Here is a 22,542-nt window from a genome sequence, read left to right on the forward strand (position 1 = left end):
CAACTCCCAGGACACCAAGTCATCTCACGGCTACTGGAAAGCCGACGACACGCAGTAGTAAAATACCTCCTCCTACACCCGCTACGGCCAGTAAACCTCCAACTCCCAGGACGCCAAGTCATCTCAAAACTACTGAAAAACCGACGACACGCAGTAGTAAAACTATACCACCTCCTACCCCTGCTATGGCCAGTAAGCCTCCAACTCTCAGGAGGTCAAGTCGTCTCAAAACTCCTGGAACACCAGCGACACTGAGTTGTGATACTGCACCTCCTTCCACATCGTGTATAGCCAGTAAACCTCCAACTCCCAGGACGCCAAGTCATCTCAAATCTACTGAAAAACCGACGACACGCAGTAGTAAAACTATACCTCCTGCTACTCCCACTATGGCCAGTAAACCTCCAACTCCCAGGACGCCAAGTCATCTCAAAACTACTGAAAAACCGACGACACGCAGTAGTAAAACTATACCACCTCCTACCCCTGCTATGGCCAGTAAGCCTCCAACTCTCAGGAGGTCAAGTCGTCTCAAAACTCCTGGAACACCAGCGACACTGAGTTGTGAAACTGCACCTCCTTCCACATCGTGTATAACCAGTAAACCTCCAACTCCCAGGACGCTAAGTCATCTCAAAGTTACTGAAAAACCGACGACACGCAGTAGTAAATCTATACCTCCTCCTACACCCGCTATGGCCAGTAAACCTCCAACTCCCAGAACGCCAAGTCATCTCAACACTACTGACACAGCAACGACGCCCAGTAGTGAAACTGGTCCTCCACCTACATCCGGTATGGCCAGTAAATCTTCAACTGCCAAGACGGGAAGTCATCTCAAAACTCCTGAAGCACCCTCGACATCCAGTAGTGAATCGATATCTCCTTCTACACCCGGTATGCGCAGTGAACCTCCAACTCCTTGATCTCCAAGAAATCAGATAGCTACTGAGGCACCAACGACACCCAGTAGTGAAATTGGACCTACTTCTACTCCCGCTATGGCCAGTAAGCCTCCAACTCTCTGGACGCCAAGTCATCTCAATATTCCTGAAACACCTTCGACACCCAGTAGTAAAATTGGACCTCCTCTTACACACAGTAGGCCCAGTAAACCTCTAACTCCGAGGACGCCAGGTTATCTGAACACTTCTGAAACACCAGCGACTCCCAGTAGTGAAACTGGATCACCTCCTACACCCAGAATGCCCAGTATTCCTCCAACTCCCTGGACACCAGATATTCCCGAAACTCCTGAAACACCAATGACACGCAACAGTGAAATTGGACCTTTTCGGACACCTGGTATACCTAATGATCCCGCAACTCCCGGCGCATCTCCCACACCTAGTGAACCTGCTAGTCCCTACAAATACGATACTCTACTCACACTCGGTATTTCCGTAACTCCGAAAACACAAACGACAGCCAGTAGTGAATCTGAAACTCCCCGCTCACCTGGTATTCCTAGTGAGCCTGATACTCCAGGCTCCTCTGGGAGTCCTTGTGGACCTGAAACGCCTGCTACACCTGGCTCTACTAACATGCCTGCTGCGCTTTGCATTCCGTGTTAATCAGCATCTCCCAGTAATCTTAGCACTGCTAGTTCATCTGAATCTTCAGGTACATCTGGAATAACTATTGAACCTTGTAATACTATCACTGGGAATCCTGGTACTTCTGGCACTCCTGGCACTCCCGCTGAAACAGCTACTCCTAACGCTTCTGGCTCTACTTCCGGTATTCTAAACGTTATCTGGTTTCATTTGTATAAATATCAACGATGACAAGTTACTGATTATTTATATATTCCGCAGGAACTTCTGGTTCTACAAATACGTCAGGCATTTGTACACACGATGGGTTCTTTCCAGACCCTGGAGACTGTCGAAAATTCTATCGCTGTGTCGGCAGTGGTTCCACGTTTATCAAATACGAGTTCCAGTGCGGTACAGGAACTGCTTGGGATTCTGCTATTCAGAGCTGTAATCACGATTATCTCGTTCCTGGTTGTAAAGGGGCGACGATATCGACTAGTTTGCCAGACACTACAGTACCAGATTCATCTTCTAATGAAGTCACCAGTACAACTGATTCCAGCACACCAGATTATACTACGAAGAAGCCTAATAACGCCGTAGTTTGTGATAAGGCAGGATTCTATCCGGATCCAACACGCTGTGACAAATTCTATCGTTGCGTTGACAATGGAAATGGCTTCAACGTGTATCATTTCGACTGCGCACCTGGAACCATATGGGATCCTAGCATCGACACGTGCAACTATACCGAGTCCGTGTATCCACCAAGAAATTGCACGATGCCTCCGTCAAGTTCATCTACTAGTACAGAACAAACATCAAGTAGTACAAGCACTGGATATACTGCAACCATAAACGATTCGATTACTTCATCTACAGCACCGACAGAAACCAGCACAGCTGCATCTCAATCGATTACAGAATCTACTTCTGGAGATATTACCGAAACCACGACTAAAGTATCTGCTCAGCCAACAATAACCGATTCGTCTACTTCATCTACGGCACCGACAGAAACTGACACAGCTGCATCTCAATCGAGTACAGAATCTACTTCTGGAGATATTACGGAAACCACGACTAAAGTATCTGCTCAGCCAACAATAACAGATTCGACTACTTCATCTACAGCACCGACAGGAACTAGCACAGCTGCATCTCAATCGAATACAGAGTCTACTTCGGAAGGCACTACAGTGACTGCGACTGTAGCATCTACTCAGCCCACGTCTGAATTGGGTACGGAAACTACTTCTGAGGCCACTACTACGAAGAAGCCTAATAACGCCGTAGTTTGTGATAAGGCAGGATTCTATCCGGATCCAACACGCTGTGACAAATTCTATCGTTGCGTTGACAATGGAAATGGCTTCAACGTGTATCATTTCGACTGCGCACCTGGAACCATATGGGATCCTAGCATCGACACGTGCAACTATACCGAGTCCGTGTATCCACCAAGAAATTGCACGATGCCTCCGTCAAGTTCATCTACTAGTACAGAACAAACATCAAGTAGTACAAGCACTGGATATACTGCAACCATAAACGATTCGATTACTTCATCTACAGCACCGACAGAAACCAGCACAGCTGCATCTCAATCGATTACAGAATCTACTTCTGGAGATATTACCGAAACCACGACTAAAGTATCTGCTCAGCCAACAATAACCGATTCGTCTACTTCATCTACGGCACCGACAGAAACTGACACAGCTGCATCTCAATCGAGTACAGAATCTACTTCTGGAGATATTACGGAAACCACGACTAAAGTATCTGCTCAGCCAACAATAACAGATTCGACTACTTCATCTACAGCACCGACAGGAACTAGCACAGCTGCATCTCAATCGAATACAGAGTCTACTTCGGAAGGCACTACAGTGACTGCGACTGTAGCATCTACTCAGCCCACGTCTGAATTGGGTACGGAAACTACTTCTGAGGCCACTACGAAGAAGCCTAATAACGCCACAGTTTGCGATAGGCCAGGATTCTATCCGGACCCAGCACTGTGTAACAAATTCTATCGTTGCGTTGACAATGGAAACGGCTTCAGCGTGTTTTATTTCAACTGCGGACCTGGAACCATATGGGATCCTAGCATCGACACGTGCAACCATCCCGAGTCCGTGTATCCTCCAAGAAATTGCACGATGCCTCCGTCAGGTTCATCTACTAGTACAGAACAAACATCAAGTAGTACAAGCACTGGATATACTGCAACCATAAACGATTCGATTACTTCATCTACAGCACCGACAGAAACCAGCACAGCTGCATCTCAATCGATTACAGAATCTACTTCTGGAGATATTACCGAAACCACGACTAAAGTATCTACTCAGCCAACAATAACCGCTTCGACTACTTCATCTATAGCGCCGACAGAAACTGGCACAGCCTCATCTCAATCGATTACAGGATCTGCTTCTCAAGGTGCTACAGTGACTGAGACTGTAGCATCTACTCAGCCTACGTCTGTATCGAGTACGGAAACTACATCAGGGGCAACTACGAAGAAGCCTAATAACGCCATAGTTTGCGATAGGCCAGGTTTCTATCCGGACCCAACGCGGTGTGACAAATACTATCGTTGCGATGACAATGGAAACGGCTTCAGCGTGTTTTATTTCAACTGCGGACCTGGAACCATATGGGATCCTAGCATCGACACGTGCAACCATCCCGAGTCCGTGTATCCTCCAAGAAATTGCACGATGCCTCCGTCAGGTTCATCTACTAGTACAGAACAAACATCAAGTAGTACAAGCACTGGATATACTGCAACCATAAACGATTCGATTACTTCATCTACAGCATCGACAGAAACCAGCACAGCTGCATCTCAATCGATTACAGAATCTACATCTGGAGATATTACCGAAACCACGACTAAAGTATCTGCTCAGCCAACAATAACCGATTCGTCTACTTCATCTGCGGCACCGACAGAAACTGACACAGCTGCATCTCAATCGAATACAGAGTCTACTTCGGAAGGCACTACAGTGACTGCGACTGTAGCATCTACTCAGCCCACGTCTGAATTGAGTACGGAAACTACTTCTGAGGCAACTACGAAGAAGCCTAATAACGTCACAGTTTGCGATAGGCCAGGTTTCTATCCGGACCCAGCACTGTGTAACAAATTCTATCGTTGCGTTGACAATGGAAACGGCTTCAGCGTGTTTTATTTCAACTGCGGACCTGGAACCATATGGGATCCTAGCATCGACACGTGCAACCATCCCGAGTCCGTGTATCCTCCAAGAAATTGCACGATGCCTCCGTCAGGTTCATCTACTAGTACAGAACAAACATCAAGTAGTACAAACACTGGATATACTGCAACCATAAACGATTGGAGTACTTCATCTACAGCACCGACAGAAACTGGCACAGCTGCATCTCAATCGAGTACAGAATCTACTTCTGGAGATATTACGGAAACCACGACTAAAGCATCTACTCAGCCAACAATAACCGCTTCGACTACTTCATCTATAGCGCCGACAGAAACTGGCACAGCCTCATCTCAATCGATTACAGGATCTGCTTCTCAAGGTGCTACAGTGACTGAGACTGTAGCATCTACTCAGCCTACGTCTGTATCGAGTACGGAAACTACATCAGGGGCAACTACGAAGAAGCCTAATAACGCCATAGTTTGCGATAGGCCAGGTTTCTATCCGGACCCAACGCGGTGTGACAAATACTATCGTTGCGATGACAATGGAAACGGCTTCAGCGTGTTTTATTTCAACTGCGGACCTGGAACCATATGGGATCCTAGCATCGACACGTGCAACCATCCCGAGTCCGTGTATCCTCCAAGAAATTGCACGATGCCTCCGTCAGGTTCATCTACTAGTACAGAACAAACATCAAGTAGTACAAGCACTGGATATACTGCAACCATAAACGATTCGATTACTTCATCTACAGCATCGACAGAAACCAGCACAGCTGCATCTCAATCGATTACAGAATCTACATCTGGAGATATTACCGAAACCACGACTAAAGTATCTGCTCAGCCAACAATAACCGATTCGTCTACTTCATCTGCGGCACCGACAGAAACTGACACAGCTGCATCTCAATCGAATACAGAGTCTACTTCGGAAGGCACTACAGTGACTGCGACTGTAGCATCTACTCAGCCCACGTCTGAATTGAGTACGGAAACTACTTCTGAGGCAACTACGAAGAAGCCTAATAACGTCACAGTTTGCGATAGGCCAGGTTTCTATCCGGACCCAGCACTGTGTAACAAATTCTATCGTTGCGTTGACAATGGAAACGGCTTCAGCGTGTTTTATTTCAACTGCGGACCTGGAACCATATGGGATCCTAGCATCGACACGTGCAACCATCCCGAGTCCGTGTATCCTCCAAGAAATTGCACGATGCCTCCGTCAGGTTCATCTACTAGTACAGAACAAACATCAAGTAGTACAAGCACTGGATATACTGCAACCATAAACGATTGGAGTACTTCATCTACAGCACCGACAGAAACTGGCACAGCTGCATCTCAATCGATTACAGAATCTACATCTGGAGATATTACCGAAACCACGACTAAAGTATCTGCTCAGCCAACAATAACCGATTCGTCTACTTCATCTGCGGCACCGACAGAAACTGACACAGCTGCATCTCAATCGAATACAGAGTCTACTTCGGAAGGCACTACAGTGACTGCGACTGTAGCATCTACTCAGCCTACGTCTGTATCGAGTACGGAAACTACATCAGGGGCAACTACGAAGAAGCCTAATAACGCCATAGTTTGCGATAGGCCAGGTTTCTATCCGGACCCAACGCGGTGTGACAAATACTATCGTTGCGATGACAATGGAAACGGCTTCAGCGTGTTTTATTTCAACTGCGGACCTGGAACCATATGGGATCCTAGCATCGACACGTGCAACCATCCCGAGTCCGTGTATCCTCCAAGAAATTGCACGATGCCTCCGTCAGGTTCATCTACTAGTACAGAACAAACATCAAGTAGTACAAGCACTGGATATACTGCAACCATAAACGATTCGATTACTTCATCTACAGCATCGACAGAAACCAGCACAGCTGCATCTCAATCGATTACAGAATCTACATCTGGAGATATTACCGAAACCACGACTAAAGTATCTGCTCAGCCAACAATAACCGATTCGTCTACTTCATCTGCGGCACCGACAGAAACTGACACAGCTGCATCTCAATCGAATACAGAGTCTACTTCGGAAGGCACTACAGTGACTGCGACTGTAACATCTACTCAGCCCACGTCTGAATTGAGTACGGAAACTACTTCTGAGGCAACTACGAAGAAGCCTAATAACGCCACAGTTTGCGATAGGCCAGGTTTCTATCCGGACCCAGCACTGTGTAACAAATTCTATCGTTGCGTTGACAATGGAAACGGCTTCAGCGTGTTTTATTTCAACTGCGGACCTGGAACCATATGGGATCCTAGCATCGACACGTGCAACCATCCCGAGTCCGTGTATCCTCCAAGAAATTGCACGATGCCTCCGTCAGGTTCATCTACTAGTACAGAACAAACATCAAGTAGTACAAGCACTGGATATACTGCAACCATAAACGATTCGATTACTTCATCTACAGCACCGACAGAAACCAGCACAGCTGCATCTCAATCGACTACAGAATCTACTTCTGGGCCAACTACGAAAAAGCCTAATAACGTCACAGTTTGTGATAGGCCAGGTTACTATCCGGACCCAATACGGTGTGACAAATTCTATCGTTGCGATGACAATGGAAACGGCTTCAGCGTGTTTTATTTCAACTGCGGACCTGGTACCATATGGGATCCTAGCATCAACACGTGCAATTATGCCGATGCCGTGTATCCTCCAAGAAATTGCACGATGCCTCCGTTAGGTTCATCTATTAGTACAGAACAGGCATCAGGTAGTGCAAGCACTGGATATACTGCAACAATAACCGATTCGACTACTTCATCTACAGCGCCGACAGAAACTGGCACAGTTGCATCTCAATCGAGTACAGAATCGACTTCTGGGGCAACTACGAAAAAGCCTAATAACGTCACAGTTTGTGATAGGCCAGGTTACTATCCGGACCCAATACGGTGTGACAAATTCTATGAGTGTATTGACAATGGAAACGACTTCGACGTGAAATATTATGATTGTGCATACGGAACCATATTTGATCCTAGCATCAATAGATGCAATGTTCCGGAGTCAGTGCATTCTCCAAGAAATTGCACGATGTCTACTACTACGGAAGGATCATCGACGTTTGAAACGACTACAGGATCAACGAGTGGGGGAAGCACCGATAGTAGTACAGCATCCAGCTCAGGACAGACTACCGAAACAGCGGCATCAACTACAGGATCGACTACCGATGCTTCTATCCCAACGCCTTGTCCAATTGGAAATTTAACCGATGAACAAATAGTACTAGTCTGCCCAACTGGTTTCCGAAGACATCCGAAATATTGCAACCTATTTTATCAATGTACTATGGAAAACAATGTGGACATCAAAGTACTGGTACTGAGTTGCCCAGAGGGATTGATCTTCGACGATCAAAAGTTACAGTGTTTGCCTGAAGACAAAACCGACCAACATTGCAAGGGTACCAAAGCTTCTGCACGATTTTACAGAAGATTAGAGGAGAGTTCTGTGTCTCCTGTAAGTATTTGATTTTAAATTTTTACTTGTACCTTTTTTAAAGCATATCTGAGTATTTTCTTTTAAATATCTATTTGATTTCAGATCAAAGCATCGAGCGAGGTACTATGTCCAGGAGCGGGACACTATCCTTACAAACAAGGCTGCAGTAGCGTGTTCTATAATTGCAAACAGAATTCCACGGACAATCTTCAAGGTTATTTGTATAAATGTCCAGAGAACTTCTTGTACTGGTCAGTTTCGAGGAGATGCGAGCGTGCAACACAATTACCATTGTGCACGATATTTGGGCATAAAGATAAAGAGAATTGGGAGGGAAGATGGGAGATTCCAATAGAAGAGTCTAATCTGTCTGCCCGAAGTCTGTTTGTCTAAATTTTCATAAAAAGCTATTAGTGGTTCGAATGGACAGCGTAAACTCTCAGGACAATTTCTGCTCGTATTTTCTATTAGATCTATTTAAAGGTCGTAACTTTTACTTATTAAAATATGAGTAAATTACCTTTGCAACATGGCTGCGGAAGATCTCATAAAGAAACATTCAGATCTTCAACAGTCATCTTGCCGTAATTAATAACTCTATATCGATTCATGTGCAAAAAGTAATTCTTAACTATTTTTCGAGAATATAATAGGTATTTTCCTATGATTTTCCGTAGCGAGATCGTAAAATCATTGGAAAACCTTCGCGAGTGTTGGGGTTTTCGGTTGAGGGATTTATATGCAATATTCGACTGTATTCAGTAATTTATAATATTTATTTATAGAGTCGAACATTTTCTTGCGACTACGTGCCACGATTTATATAATTTTATGTTAATGTAACCATAATAAATCAAAATTGACGATAATAAAATTAATATCCATAGGTGAATATAATAATTAAAGATTAGAATTTTGAGTACGGCGAAATATAAAATATAGAATGTTTGGCGTTTAATAAATTTATCCGACGAATTTAATAGTGCTCAAACTTTTCACTGTGAAAGTATATTTACAACCTCAGGACCATGTTCTGAATACAGTACAAAAAACAATAAGCTTGGGAAGATAATTTTGTATATAATTACGTGTTAATTATTCTAATTACTGCTTCCTTTATATGAAACATCATTCATTGCGTTTAATTTCTTCTTTCAATTGCGATGAGATATCGAGTATCGTTAAGGTACCCTTTGTAAAAAAAAAGGGAGCATTGCGTTTAACACGTTTATTTAGACGTAAAATATCCCTAATGTAGTCATTGAATGAGTACAAGTATTGTGTGTGTTTGTGTTAGATTCTTCTGAAAATTGTTATTAATGAATAATAATAATGAATAATAAATAATGAATTTTCACATAAAATAAAGAAGTGCAAAATTCTACAGATCTCTCATATCTATCCCGTCATATTTCCTGGTTGTGAAAGAAGGTTAAAACTCAGTTAAAAATAACTTATAGCGATATTTGTTTTTCTAGAACACTGCTGAAAATAAATCATTTAAAAAATTAAGTCGATTGTCTAGCACCATTCGATTACACTGGCCGATTGTAATTTACTTTGTGTGTGCGTACGTATGACGTGACTGTGACTCATATAAGTCATATACTCATACTTTACTATATTACAGCCAGTCGAACAGCAGAGCCGTGGATGAGTAGGTGGTTGTTAAATTGAATTAATTGTTATCTATACAAAAGTATTCAGGAAGATCTAAGCGTCTAAGAAAAATTGCAAATAACAATCACTCTTAACAGAGCAAAATGTTTCGCAGTTCGCTTAATTTTGACAAATTATTAGGTACGTTTTTGTCGCTTATATCAGATGAACAAGATGTCCGACTGTCGAATTATATTTTGAATTTTTTTTATAGATAAAGCAACGAATCCTTATCAACTTGAACCTGACTGGGTAGCAGTACTTCAAATATGTGATTTAATACGTCAAGGGGATGTGCAGTAAGCGAATATTATTATTTAGTCCGAAGTTAACCTTACTATTTCTTAACCATGATGAAACAATGACATTCTCAATTTACTGTGCATATGCAATTATTTTTCACATATTTTTCATATTTTGTAAAAGTGAATACTGTTTTAACTTTTTCTTATTTATTGTTTCATATTGTATCATAATGGCAGAAATAGCATTGTGCCATTTAAGTATAGTTAATAATGAAATCAAGTTTTAATTTTTTTATGTGTACAGACCTAAAGCAGTACTTGCAGCCATCAAAAAGAGAACAACAAATATAAATCCACATGTAGCTTTGTATGCTCTATTGGTGAGGAAAAATACGACTAACTGTCTGAGTAAATATTTTATTTTTGGAATTATCAGTTGCACTCTAAAAATATTATTCCTTGTATAGGTTTTAGAATCTTGTGTCAAAAATTGTGGTACGCTTATACATGATGAAATTGGTACTAAGCAATTCATGGAACAACTTAAAGAATTAGTAAAGACAACGACTTATGATAATGTTAAACTTAAAGCTTTAGAATTGATTCAAGCCTGGGCACATGCCTTTCGAAATTGTCCTAAATATAGAGCAGTGCAAGTATGTTTAATAAATGTGTTTTAATTATGCTTTATTTTAAATAATATAAAATGTTAATATTAATGGAACATGTGCATATCAGGATACACTTAATATTATGAAAGCTGAAGGATATAAATTTCCCACTTTAAAAGAAAGTGATGCTATGTTTATTGCTGACACTGCCCCAGCATGGGCAGATGGAGATGTGTGTCATCGTTGTCGCGTATCATTTAGTATGGTACAAAGAAAACATCACTGCAGAGCATGTGGTCAAGTATTTTGTAGTCAATGTTCGAGTAAAGTATCCACATTGCCTAAATTTGGAATTGAAAAGGAAGTTAGAGTGTGCGAAGCATGCTATGAAAAAGTTAATAAGTATGTATTAAATTTATTTTTATGTTACACTTTTATTATTTTATCTATATTTTTAATTCATTCATTTATTTCCACAGACCATCCACTGCTCAAATTAAAGAGGGAGATTTACCTGCTGAATATCTCAACAGCTCTTTAGCTCAACAACAACAAGTATATAACTATATAAAAAAGTTAGAAATTAGAAAGTATACATATATCGTAACATACAATATCCCATATTAATAGGTACCTCCCAGGAAAACAGCAGCAGAACTACAAGAAGAAGAAGAACTTAATCTTGCCATAGCCTTAAGTCAGAGTGAAGCAGAACATCAAGAAAAAGAAAAAAAACGGGGAAGTCGTACAACAAAAGTAAACCCATCCAGCACACGCGTTGCGAGAGCATCTTCTCCACCACCATCACCTGTTAGTTTTAAATAGCACAAAACTTTAATAGAAAAGTACTATGATTTCAATTTTTCAGCAAGAAGAGACGGAGGTTGATCCTGAGCTTGCAAAGTACTTGAATCGTAAACGTTGGGAATTAAGACAAAGTGCATTAGAAGAACATAGTTCTAGAGCAGATGTTACCAGTCCTTCTGCTCCTAATATAAGTAGCCCAATGCCACAAAAAGTTATAATTGTTAAACAACAGAACGGAGAAGTTGATACTCAAATGGAAGAATTTGTTAATGCTTTACGATCTCAAGTTGAAATTTTTGTTAATAGAATGAAAAGCAATTCGTCAAGAGGCAGATCAATTGCTAATGATAGTTCTGTACAAACTTTGTTTTTAAATATTACTGCTATGCATTCAAGGTTTGTTTTAAAAGATATTTTTTATGTACATAATATGATATAAAATTCGATGATACAATAAACGAATTCTTTCAGATTATTGAGATATATTCAAGAACAAGACGATAGTAGAGTATACTACGAAGGTCTTCAAGATAAATTAACACAAATGAAAGATGCTAGAGCTGCCTTGGACGCTTTGCGGGAAGAACATAGAGAAAAATTACGAAGACAAGCGGAAGAAGCTGAGAGGCAAAGACAGATGTTGATGGCTCAAAAATTGGCGATTATGAGGAAGAAAAAACAAGAATATTTACAATACCAACGTCAACTTGCTTTACAAAAAATCCAGGAACAAGAAAGAGAAATGCAAATGAGACAAGAACAACAAAAGCAACAGTATATAATGGGTGAGTTTAAATAAATAACGCACAAAATCGTAAAATGATTTTTATTTTATTAAATATATTTTAGGTGGCTATCAAGCTGTCTCTGGTTTTATTGGACCATCTCAAGGTTCACCTGTGCGGCACGTCCAGTATGAAACACCAGGAACTAACTACAACCCTATGTCACCAACAAATCAAGGATTTATATATGGACAACCTACTATGAAACAATATCCTATGCAAAGTTACAATATGCCACCTCATGTAATGGGGCCAATAGCTAATCAAGACCAACAGCCAACCGATGCTGTTCAGGGGCATGAAGGAATGGGCCGAATTTCTGTTTCTGGCCCAGGAATGGTTAGTACAACTCCAAATTATATTTAAACGTATACACTTCTTTTTTCGGTACTTCTATTGAGTTCCTTAAATAGTTCAAAACATTTTGAATCATATATTTTATTTAATTATTTTCTACATTTCTTTTGAAGATGTCTCAAATTACAAATCCCATACCGCAACTTCAGCAGGCAGGTGGACATCAAATGGGACCGCCATCACAAGGTCCTCCACCAAGTCATATAACGCAAACGCAGCCGACACCGGTACATTTGCCACCGCAACAGGGTGCTCCACAAATCACACAATCAGGACCACCAACTCAGATGAGTATACCTCAGGTACCTCAGAGTCATATGGGTCCTTCACCTGCACAAATAGGACCTGGAGCTCATGGCCCCCCTGGACAAGTTGTTGGTTTGCCACCACAAATGGGACCTCAGCAACCGTCTACGATGTCAGGTCCTCAAGGACCCTCGATGCAGTCTCATGTTTCAAATACACCTATTTCATCTCAAGGAACAGGAACTATCCAAGTACCTCCTGGAACTACGATTGGAACGATGTTAACATCGAATCCGCCGATGCAAGGTCCTCAGGGAGCTAGTGTGCCGACAATGCAAGGTATGGCCCAGGCCCCGGTATCTCAAGGACAACAATTACAGTATCAGCCACCAAATTCTCTACCAGCTGCATCAAATGAATCCACACAAGTGAAAAAAGATGCGAAGCTGGAAACAGCAGAACTAATTTCCTTTGATTGAAAAAATTATGTGTGCATACAAGATAACTCATAATAAGAAGTGCATTTAAGGTAATCATTTTGCATACCAATTTTGATCTTAAATTGACATTGACTGTTTCAATTTGATGATAAAATTTTTTACGCTGTTTATTGAATTGGCAAAAATATAAATTTTTGAAACTATTATTGATAATTCTAAAAATACTGATTTAAACTTTGCAATTTATCAGTGAATAATGATATTTTACAGTATATTAGGAAAAAATGGTTATATCATTATTGGTATTTATTTTAAGTTATAGAAATTCTCAACAATATATACACAAATCAAATATATATCTTTCTTTGCATAATTTTTAAATATATATCTGATAAAAGGTTATAATACTTAAATAGCAAAGGCATACATTTCATGTATATGTATCTAAATGTAATGTATGTACAAAATATTTATATGTTACATAGCATAAAAGTGAAGAAAACTAATTTCATCTATACCTGACCTTTTGCTGGATATATTGTATATGATCTTATTTTTTTACAAGTTTAATTTTAAAATATTTTTTTCCTTGTGAAAATCAAAAAGAAAGTATTACGATCCACGAGATTTAAAAAAATGTTACATATAGTAAAATCCTTTATTATATCAATCAAACATCTTTTATCTTCGTTCAATATTGCATTTACATTCTTATTTTTTCTCTTTTCTTTGCTAATTTCTGAAAGAATTTTCGTGTGACCTATATTTTTTTAGAAATTTGTTTTCGCAATCATATTGTCTCCACTTGACCCTTTCTGCGTGGTTTCACTTCTTGCGGACAGGTGAACGATGTCTCTTCCGAATGTTTTCTGATCATAGTTGATGGCTCGCCATTAGCTGAACAAGTAGAAATTTGACTGTCTTTCTTTTCTTGACATATATGTGATATATTCAATCCATTAGAAGTTAAGGATGCTTTTCGAATTCGCATATCTTCTAAAGGAATTTCTTCGCTTCGTGGTCTTGGCATTTTCGGTGAATTATCCCGAGATCGTAATCCATTTTCGTGACTTTTTTCATTTGACACAGTATCACCGCGTTTCGGAGTTGACGACGAAAGACCGGGGGTAGGTCTTGCAGCATTTTCTCTACGCATTTGTGCTGCGAATCCAGGAACTTTATTTACGGTGAACATTGGACGCGGCAGATGTTCTTTTGGTCTCTGAGCACGTCCTACTAATCCTGAAATTAAAATGTTATTTAGTTCTTATAATTCTTTTAAGTCTCATCAAACTAATTTAGTATTGCAATATATTTTACGTTCGTGTCGAAAACCACGTAGTGCATAATTTGGTGGTGTCGTGGCGTGAGGTATACTTGTAGGAATATCGAGTAGTCTTGCAATTTGATTCATTTTCTTCTGTCGTGCTTTTATTCTTCCTTTTGTTAGCCTTTAATTAAAAGCAAATTTACTGAATCACGTTCTGATAATAAATATTAATTACACCATACAAGTTTACCTTTGTTTCGCGGCCATACATCTTATATGATCATCGAAAATGAATTTTGTTGATAACAATGGAACACGATTGCCAGTACTACTGCTTAAAGGTTTATAGATTGTCAAGTGTAGACATCTAGAATCATCTTTGTCACCTGCAACTTCGATATCTTGCAGAAACCCTACCAATTTTGCCACTCCCCAACCTAGTTTACTAGTATCAGGTTCAACAAGAATTAGTTGCACAATGTCGATAACTAGAAAACGACGGATTTTCTGACCATCTTTCCACACAACTGTACATGCGATTAAATCGCTATTATCTATATAAAAAAATAATCAGGATTTAGTATTTATAAATTTCTGAATATTTAATTTAGAATTTGCTAAAACAAAATGACTTTTACTTAAATCAAGAACATTGTCAACTTGAATACAGTTGATCGGATTTGTTAGTGGTAACTGTGTTTCTACTTCCATATTAAGGGTCAGTGATAGATCTCTTATTAAAAAGAATACTCGTATGGCGCGTCGTGCTCTTTCAACCTGTGCAAACATTATTTTTGTTTCTTATTAATAGGTTTCACAGTTTGCATTACATTAACAATATGTATTATCAAATAAAAGACTTTATCTCCAAAAAATATTTACATCTCCACATGGTAGTCTTTTAGTAAATTCGATACCCGTCATTGGAGTTCCCGTTGGCGGTAATAGAATATTACTGTCCATCATTAACCATTCAACATTCAAAGGTCGTTTCTGGATTTCGCTATATTCATCTTCAAACATATCTAAGAATATGTCTTCGCTCTGAAAATAGAATTAACTAATTTTTTTACAATCTGTAATATTTAAAATAGAAAGAGACAAATATAACACACCTTATAAAAATTCTTTAATAGCGATGTGCTCTGTTCTTTGGCTGCTTCAATTGCTGCCAAATGTGAATCTTTTAACATACTTTGACCTTCTGACATTACTAATTGTATTAACAATTTAATTGTCAATTCCAAAGTAACAAGTCTCACCTTAGCATCTGACAAAAATATTGTTCGTAAAAACGTAGATTATTATTTTGGAAATTAGAGAAGATATTCTGGAAAATGACTCACTTGTTTGACAACTTAATGTTATGATATGAATCAGTCTATCTATTAAAATTTCATTATATAAACCTGTAGTTGAATTTCGTGAATTGCATAAAATTGGATCCAAAGTTTTACGATCTATGCCCTTGAAAATGAATTTTATTAGAACAGTACTTTAGAATTTTATTAGATACAATAATTTGAAAATAGTTTTCTTACCTGATTATTAGCTAAAGCATAAAGTAAACACAACGCGAATAGAGCGGCATAATCGTTTTCTGTGCAAAATAAGGAATTTAAAATAGTTTCTAAGAATGGCTTATTTGATAATGATTCAGTTACATTTTTTTGAGTTTGAGGTGTTAAAGGAGTTTCTAATGCTAATCTTTGCTCCTTTTCTTCATCAGTAACATTTAAATGTTTGATTTCTTCCAAATCTTCAGCTGGAATATTTACGTCTAGTTGTTGTGGACTTATAAGTACTGATACACCTCCTGTTGAAGCAGTATCGAATGATGTACTAGCATGATTTGTTTCTGAAACATCTTCACTTCCATTTTTCACATTATCCTTTTCTTCTTTCAAATTACTTTCTTCTTCACAAAGTTCATCTGATACTGTCAAGGATTCACTTAAATTTTCTAAAGACTTCTCTAAACTTTCTCTCGGTGGTGAAAAAGCAATTGGCTTATCCAATGAAATATCACCATACATTTCAAGTACTTTACTTGCACCTGTTTGTATTGTTTTTAAATCTGACAGCAGCATTACTGCTGCTAGTGTATGTACAAGAGGACCATGAGAAACTATTAGAAATACTTGAGAAAGTAAAAATAAGGCTACAACAATGCTCACGTGTTTTCTTTCTTCCTATTAATCACAAATACAAATTACTACTATATCAAGTGATTATAGACTTATTAATTGGAAACATACCTGATTTTGGCACAGAAGATTTTTGTGTCTCATAAGTGAGTAAACATATAGTGGAACTAATAATTTATGAAGCAAGTGTTCTGATAAAACTTTATTTAAATCAGATATATTTAAACAAAGAATGTCATTTAAATAATGCAAATGATCTAAGTGTTCTGCTACTAAATCTGATAATCTGTTTTGACTTTGATGACTGAAACACACATATATTATGAAACATCCTCTGAATATGATAATTTAAATTATATTTGAAAATGACTTACTCAGCATCATTTCTAACACAAGTGTCAAGCTCTATAATGTGATTACCAATAAACCATACAAGATTGCTGAAATAGGGTGCAGCAGTGCGATCTCTTATAAATGCTAGCATGGAGGCATCTTCTACTCGATATACATTTAAAGTTAAAGTTCGCACTGCTATACGAACCATTCCTTCGGAGTGATTAAAAAATTTAATTGCCTCCGTATACAATGGAAAATCATTGGTGTGCTGATAAAAAAATCAAATTAAAACACATCCTCTTTTATGTGCTAAGTGCAGAATTTAAATAATGATGATGACAATGAAGATGAAATAATGACCACAGTAAAAAGCACATCATGAATAGATTAAATTATATGTATAATTAAATTAAAAAAAAATATATTAAAGGCAGCTACTATTAAAATTAATGAGCATGAGATTAGCAAAAGTGAAATAATAGACACAGAGGATTATCACGTGTACCTCGTTTACCTCATTATAAAAAAAGTGAATGGTATGTGCATTTAACTTCAAGCTTAAAGTCTTTAAAAAGCTGATGTAATATGCCATCACTTCCTCGTCGCTAAAGTCAAATTTGTGCACTATTATACTGTTTACATGATTATTACTAAGTAAATAATCTGGAAATAAATATTTGAATTGGAACTTTGCTAGAAGAGAGATCAATTAAAATTATAATATATAGTTTTGATAATAAACTTACATAAAGATGTCTCATTACGTATATTTTCAAATAATATATTTAAGGTCTGTAATAACTGAACACATACATAGCTTCCACATTTTTGTTTCATTATACGTAGGAAAAATGAAAGCATGTTCTTTTCCAAAAAGAAACTAGTAAAGAATATAGATAGTTATTGTTTATTATACATGAAAAGGAAAAAAGTTAAATAGCATCTACTTTACTAATGCTTACTCAAATACACTGCTATCATTTTGGTCACCCCATATTAAAATTTCAGCTATAGAACGAAGAGTTTCTACCAACAAACCCCTATTATTTTCTGACACAGTTTGATTTTTTGATAGTACATGATACAAGTACCTATATATAACAATGAATAAAATTTAGACAAAGTACAAATTTAAATATACATATACATACTTAAGATGCTCTAAAGAATGAGGATTTTTGGGTTTCCAAAGCCCTCCTCCAAACCAGCTCCGACTTCGAAACATTTTTTAGTAATACAACTGCATTCGGGTGGTGTCTTGCATTAAATTCATATTCCTTTTGTTTCTTTTTGTCACTTTTTTGTTTGATTAAAGTATTATCACCGACATTTGTTTATGTAATTAAAATTATAATCGTGTAAGGCTTATTTAAATATAAATTAAATCTTCATAAACGTTAAAAAGATTGTCGAAATAGCAATAAAATTTAACACATTGTTCAGGTTAGAGTTATTTTTCCATTATACATTTTAATTCTCTTCATCTAATTATCAACTATTATATTTCTATATAAAATGCATTTACATTATTGTACATCTTCCCAATTGCACAACAAACAAATTATCGAAATAATGTCAGTCACGTACGTTCAATTTTACACGACGCAAAACGAAGACTACCCTCCATTACTGAACAGTCAATGGAACTGTACGTTAGGTTAGTTAATGTCGTTTGTTATTATTATTTATAATTTTGTTAAATACTAAAAAAACGTGTTTGTTATATAAGGAAAAAAGTAGAATCTTTTTAACATTTCATTAAGTTTTGTATAAATTATATGAATATAAACGAACGAAGGTTATGATAAAGTAAGAAAATTTCAACATGATTTCATAATAAAGTGTGTTGACAAAGAGAAAAATATATATTGATATTGAGTCATCTGTAAATATTATAAGCTTGTATGATTCATAATAATGAGAGTTTTGGAATTATATAGTGGTATTGGTGGAATGCATTATGCTCTTCAAGGTAACCTATTATACTGCTATTATACTGCTATTTGTTAGTTATATTGTTTAACAAAATTTAACCTCTACTTTCTATCAAGTTGTTTATTACAAAAACGATATTATGTCTTAAATAAAATATATTAAATAAAATATATCTACAAAAAATTTTATTTTCAGAAAGTGGTATTAACGGAGATGTTGTTGCAGCAGTTGATATAAATACTGTTGCAAACAGTATATACAGATATAATTTTCCAAATGTATTACTTATGAATTGTAATATTCAATCACTTTCTGCAAAACTGATAAATGACTTAAATATAGATACTATATTAATGAGTCCTCCATGTCAACCTTACACAAGAGTTGGACTTCAGAGAGATATATCGGATAATAGATCATCTTCGTTACTTCATGTTCTTTCATTGATTCCACAATTGAGAACATTAAAGCATATATTGCTTGAAAATGTAAAAGGATTTGAAAAGTCTGAAATGAGAAATGCAGTATTAAAATGTATGAATATGTCTGGATTCAATTATAAGGAACTAATTCTAAGTCCTTGTCAATTTGGTATTCCAAATACCAGATATAGATATTATTTATTGGCTAAAAGGAAGGATTCTGAATTTTGTTTTGACCACTGTATATTAAATTTTAATCTACCAGAAGCTGTTTTAAAGGCCTTACCAAGAAGTAAACATAATTTATTATTAGAAGGTGCTAAAACAGATAAGAAGTGCTACAAATTAGAAAATATTTTAGAAAATGTTGAAAAGTCACAGTATTTAATTCCTAGAAAGTTGTTACAAAAGAGAGCTTGGTTGTTTGATATAAGAACATCTCAAAGCGATGGTTCTTGTTGTTTTACAAAAGCTTATAGTCATTATGCAGAAGGAACAGGTTCTGTATATTCTCCATATACCGAAGAAACAATCCAACAGATATTTTTAGAAGCAAATAAGTATGGCAAGCAATCATTAGAAGCATCAGAAGTTTTACAAAAATTAATGTTAAGATATTTTACACCTAAAGAAGTGTCTAGATTAATGTGTTTTCCTGAAGAATTTAAATTTCCAGAACATATAACATGTAAACAAAGATACAGACTTTTGGGAAATTCAATTAATGTGTATGTAGTTAGTAGATTAATATTTTTATTATATACTGAGAAAAAAATTACATGACATTCGCAGAAATATATTTTATATATATTTTTAATAAAAAAAATGTTTTATATTCCAAAACGAAGTTACAAATTTCTAACAGAAAAAATACAAAGAAATAAGTATAATAGGTAAATGAAGTCTCTATAATAACATATTTAGTTTTTGATATAAATACAGATCGTTCATGACCATCTAAGTCCTAAGTGATTACAAATGTTAGCATTTACATAATTTTTGTACTTTAGTCATTTACAATCATTCATAGTAGTATAATCATTGTTAACCAAGTATCATTGCAATCATTGCTTTTGATTAATATGAAGCTCACATTTCTCTTAATTCTTAATACATACTTAGAAGTGCTAGTAATTCAGTTTTTTGCATTGTGTAATTTTGGTACAGAATCGTTCAATACCCAGTAATGTTATTGCTTTTATGCTCAATAGAAAACTCTAGTATGTTTAAAATATTTTATATAGTTTCTAGTTCAGGTGGAATGTGAATCTTCTTTTCTATTGCAAATTTTTTTAGTGCTTGATATTTAGAGTGCCAAGATTCTATTTCTTCTCTCATATGATTATTGTCCTCCTGCATAGCTTCCATATCACGATATTCCTGTGTCTTTTCTGACTCTAACTCATCTTTTTGTTCAATTCGTTTGATACGACAACTGGCTGCATATCCTCTGTTTTTTAATGTGCGTCTACGTTGTTTCATACGAACTATTTCTTCTCGTGATAATCCACGCAATTTCAGCTGCCTGTTTAAATCCCTAACTGATATTGTCACTAGTTCATCGTCACTAATGTCTAAACAAGGACCAGGTGATAGTGGATCCTATACAAAAATTGATCATAATTTTTCATCAATTTCATTTTATGATAAATAGATACATATTTACTATATGTTATGTAGAATTATATAACATGTAAATATGAAAACAAATATTTTTTTAGATATTTCATAACATCATAAATTATTTAGAAATTACATATTTCGTCTTGTTTTCTTATGAATAATCATGAAAAGGCATTTATTTACGTACTGAAAAATTAGCTGTAATTATCTTTTCGAGAGAATTATAACTGACAATCTGCTTTCTTCTATGTCATATTAATGGACTTTAAAAACATATGATGCACTGATTAAAGGAGATCGTGCATTATACAGAGGGGCAACGTACCATCTTTATAGATCGTTTTCCATCCATGGATTTATTTCTCAACTGATTCTTTCAAGTTTCTGCGTCGAGAAACCACCAAAGTTTTGATTTTACTCTAGCTTTCACGCTTTGAAGAAAAATTCGCTTAGTCATCGTAGAATCTGATGCTGGTCAGTTCACCATTCAATTGATGATAGGTATCTTTCTAAAAACATGAACTTTGTCCATGAAAGATCTTTTATAGATTTCTAACAAGTACATCAACATTTTATTGAAAAAGAATATAGATCTGTATATTCTTTATATCATAAAAAGTTTGAGAACGATATTTGATTTCGAAAGAATTAAATATTATGTCTATCTTTTAAACTCTATAGATGGCGTATCATGATACTAAATAGGATATGTTTTCACTTTAGTTGACTTAATTCTCAATAGAGGGCTACCAAATTATATATTTTCTCGATAGTTGTTGCATGAATAGAGTTTCCTACATATTAGAGAATTTAAATGCATTTTGTTGAAACGGATTTACGAGTGGCGAAGATCGCTGCTAAGGCCAAATCTTCACCGTTGAAACCTAACCCCAATCTAGTTTTTACGTTCTTTTAAGAACTCTGTTGCATTTAGTCATTGTGATGTTATATATCACAATGAGGAAGAAAATTTGTAATTTTCTATGTTCTTCTGGTTTTCTCGCCCGGTCCCAGATGAAAAAATGCTCGTCTTCATTAAGATGAGAAAGGGTATTCTCGGTAAGTCCGTTTCTTTTTCTGGTATTTTACAAGGTAACCTGATTTTTTTAATTGTTATTAAGTAAACTGCAGATATTTATGCATAGATTTCACATAACGTGAAAAAGTATATAAAATATCCAAAGTATAGAGCTTTCAATAATATTTGATAGATAAACAATTTTCTACAGAGGTTGTACATTTTTTTAGTTTATATTCTTAAAAATATGAATTTGCATAAAAATACGTAGTCTAATTATCTTTTTATTAACAAAATTTTATCTATAAAATCATAATTCTTGCTTTAAGAATGGAACATAGCTTAAACTTTGTATAAAAAATGCATAGTTTTATTGGAATTTGTATCGATTATTGAAATTATTTCTATGTT

At 36.5% G+C, this 22,542-nt stretch overlaps 5 protein-coding genes across 8 annotated transcripts in view; 3 read left to right on the top strand and 2 right to left on the bottom strand.

The window, feature by feature from the left end:
• LOC117242257 (mucin-5AC-like) overlaps nt 1-8,623 on the top strand; it is a 27,755-nt gene extending 19,132 nt beyond the window's left edge. The window contains exons 8-9 of the mRNA XM_033508787.1: nt 1,818-8,248; nt 8,333-8,623. Coding sequence (XP_033364678.1) covers nt 1,818-8,248; nt 8,333-8,623 — 6,722 coding nt within the window. The remainder of the gene's footprint in view (nt 1-1,817; nt 8,249-8,332) is intronic.
• LOC117243235 (hepatocyte growth factor-regulated tyrosine kinase substrate) lies at nt 8,622-13,895 on the top strand. Of its 3 annotated transcripts, XM_033510530.1 has the most exons (12): nt 8,622-10,030; nt 10,104-10,188; nt 10,439-10,514; nt 10,602-10,790; nt 10,873-11,147; nt 11,225-11,300; nt 11,376-11,555; nt 11,614-11,948; nt 12,024-12,337; nt 12,402-12,676; nt 12,808-13,433; nt 13,476-13,895. In XM_033510530.1, exons 1-11 carry the CDS (start codon nt 9,994-9,996, stop codon nt 13,417-13,419), a joined length of 2,454 nt encoding a protein of 817 aa, XP_033366421.1. In that variant the 5' UTR covers nt 8,622-9,993; the 3' UTR covers nt 13,420-13,433; nt 13,476-13,895. The 3 variants fall into 3 exon arrangements, with proteins under 3 accessions (XP_033366421.1, XP_033366420.1, XP_033366422.1); XM_033510529.1 differs by having other exon boundaries at nt 12,808-13,895; XM_033510531.1 differs by having other exon boundaries at nt 12,844-13,895.
• A 129-nt stretch (nt 13,896-14,024) lies between these two features.
• On the bottom strand, nt 14,025-18,358 carry LOC117243234 (protein CLEC16A homolog). Of its 2 annotated transcripts, none has more exons than XM_033510526.1 (14): nt 18,285-18,358; nt 18,096-18,224; nt 17,880-18,013; nt 17,639-17,796; nt 17,172-17,401; nt 16,909-17,101; nt 16,192-16,842; nt 15,997-16,117; nt 15,766-15,920; nt 15,533-15,694; nt 15,289-15,427; nt 14,901-15,204; nt 14,701-14,831; nt 14,025-14,622 (listed from the first exon to the last, which is right to left on the bottom strand). In XM_033510526.1, the coding sequence occupies exons 1-14, from the start codon at nt 18,356-18,358 to the stop codon at nt 14,171-14,173; spliced, it is 3,033 nt and encodes a 1,010-aa protein (XP_033366417.1). In that variant the 3' UTR covers nt 14,025-14,170. The 2 variants fall into 2 exon arrangements, with proteins under 2 accessions (XP_033366417.1, XP_033366418.1); XM_033510527.1 differs by having other exon boundaries at nt 14,171-14,622; nt 17,648-17,796.
• A 258-nt stretch (nt 18,359-18,616) lies between these two features.
• LOC117243236 (tRNA (cytosine(38)-C(5))-methyltransferase) lies at nt 18,617-20,654 on the top strand. Its single transcript, XM_033510532.1, has 2 exons — nt 18,617-19,105; nt 19,264-20,654. Exons 1-2 carry the CDS (start codon nt 19,051-19,053, stop codon nt 20,271-20,273), a joined length of 1,065 nt encoding a protein of 354 aa, XP_033366423.1. The 5' UTR covers nt 18,617-19,050; the 3' UTR covers nt 20,274-20,654.
• LOC117243237 (transcription factor MafG) lies at nt 20,572-21,808 on the bottom strand. Its single transcript, XM_033510533.1, has 2 exons — nt 21,439-21,808; nt 20,572-21,092 (listed from the first exon to the last, which is right to left on the bottom strand). Exons 1-2 carry the CDS (start codon nt 21,463-21,465, stop codon nt 20,727-20,729), a joined length of 393 nt encoding a protein of 130 aa, XP_033366424.1. The 5' UTR covers nt 21,466-21,808; the 3' UTR covers nt 20,572-20,726.
• Nucleotides 21,809-22,542: the final 734 nt, after the last annotated feature.

Source organism: Bombus vosnesenskii, unplaced genomic scaffold, assembly GCF_011952255.1.
Source record: "Bombus vosnesenskii isolate JDL3184/JDL3185 unplaced genomic scaffold, Bvos_JDL3184-5_v1.1 scf7180000013265, whole genome shotgun sequence".
NCBI lineage: Eukaryota > Metazoa > Arthropoda > Insecta > Hymenoptera > Apidae > Bombus > Bombus vosnesenskii.

Excerpts from the sequence above, each read along its gene's own strand:
- LOC117243235 (XM_033510529.1), top strand. The coding sequence starts at position 9,994 with ATGTTTCGCAGTTCGCTTAATTTTGACAAATTATTAG. Across the intron at positions 10,189-10,438 it reads ATACGTCAAGGGGATGTGCA|ACCTAAAGCAGTACTTGCAG; the intron begins GTAAGCGAATAT and ends TTATGTGTACAG. Across the intron at positions 10,791-10,872 it reads CTAAATATAGAGCAGTGCAA|GATACACTTAATATTATGAA; the intron begins GTATGTTTAATA and ends TGTGCATATCAG.
- LOC117243234 (XM_033510526.1), bottom strand. The coding sequence starts at position 18,358 with ATGTTTCGAAGTCGGAGCTGGTTTGGAGGAGGGCTTTGGAAACCCAAA. Across the intron at positions 17,402-17,638 it reads TTTATAATGAGGTAAACGAG|CACACCAATGATTTTCCATT; the intron begins GTACACGTGATA and ends TTTTTTTATCAG. Across the intron at positions 16,843-16,908 it reads ATCTTCTGTGCCAAAATCAG|GAAGAAAGAAAACACGTGAG; the intron begins GTATGTTTCCAA and ends TGTGATTAATAG.
- LOC117243236 (XM_033510532.1), top strand. The coding sequence starts at position 19,051 with ATGAGAGTTTTGGAATTATATAGTGGTATTGGTGGAATGCATTATGCT. Across the intron at positions 19,106-19,263 it reads AATGCATTATGCTCTTCAAG|AAAGTGGTATTAACGGAGAT; the intron begins GTAACCTATTAT and ends TTTTATTTTCAG.
- LOC117243237 (XM_033510533.1), bottom strand. The coding sequence starts at position 21,465 with ATGGATGGAAAACGATCTATAAAGATG. Across the intron at positions 21,093-21,438 it reads GAAAACGATCTATAAAGATG|GATCCACTATCACCTGGTCC; the intron begins GTACGTTGCCCC and ends ATTTTTGTATAG.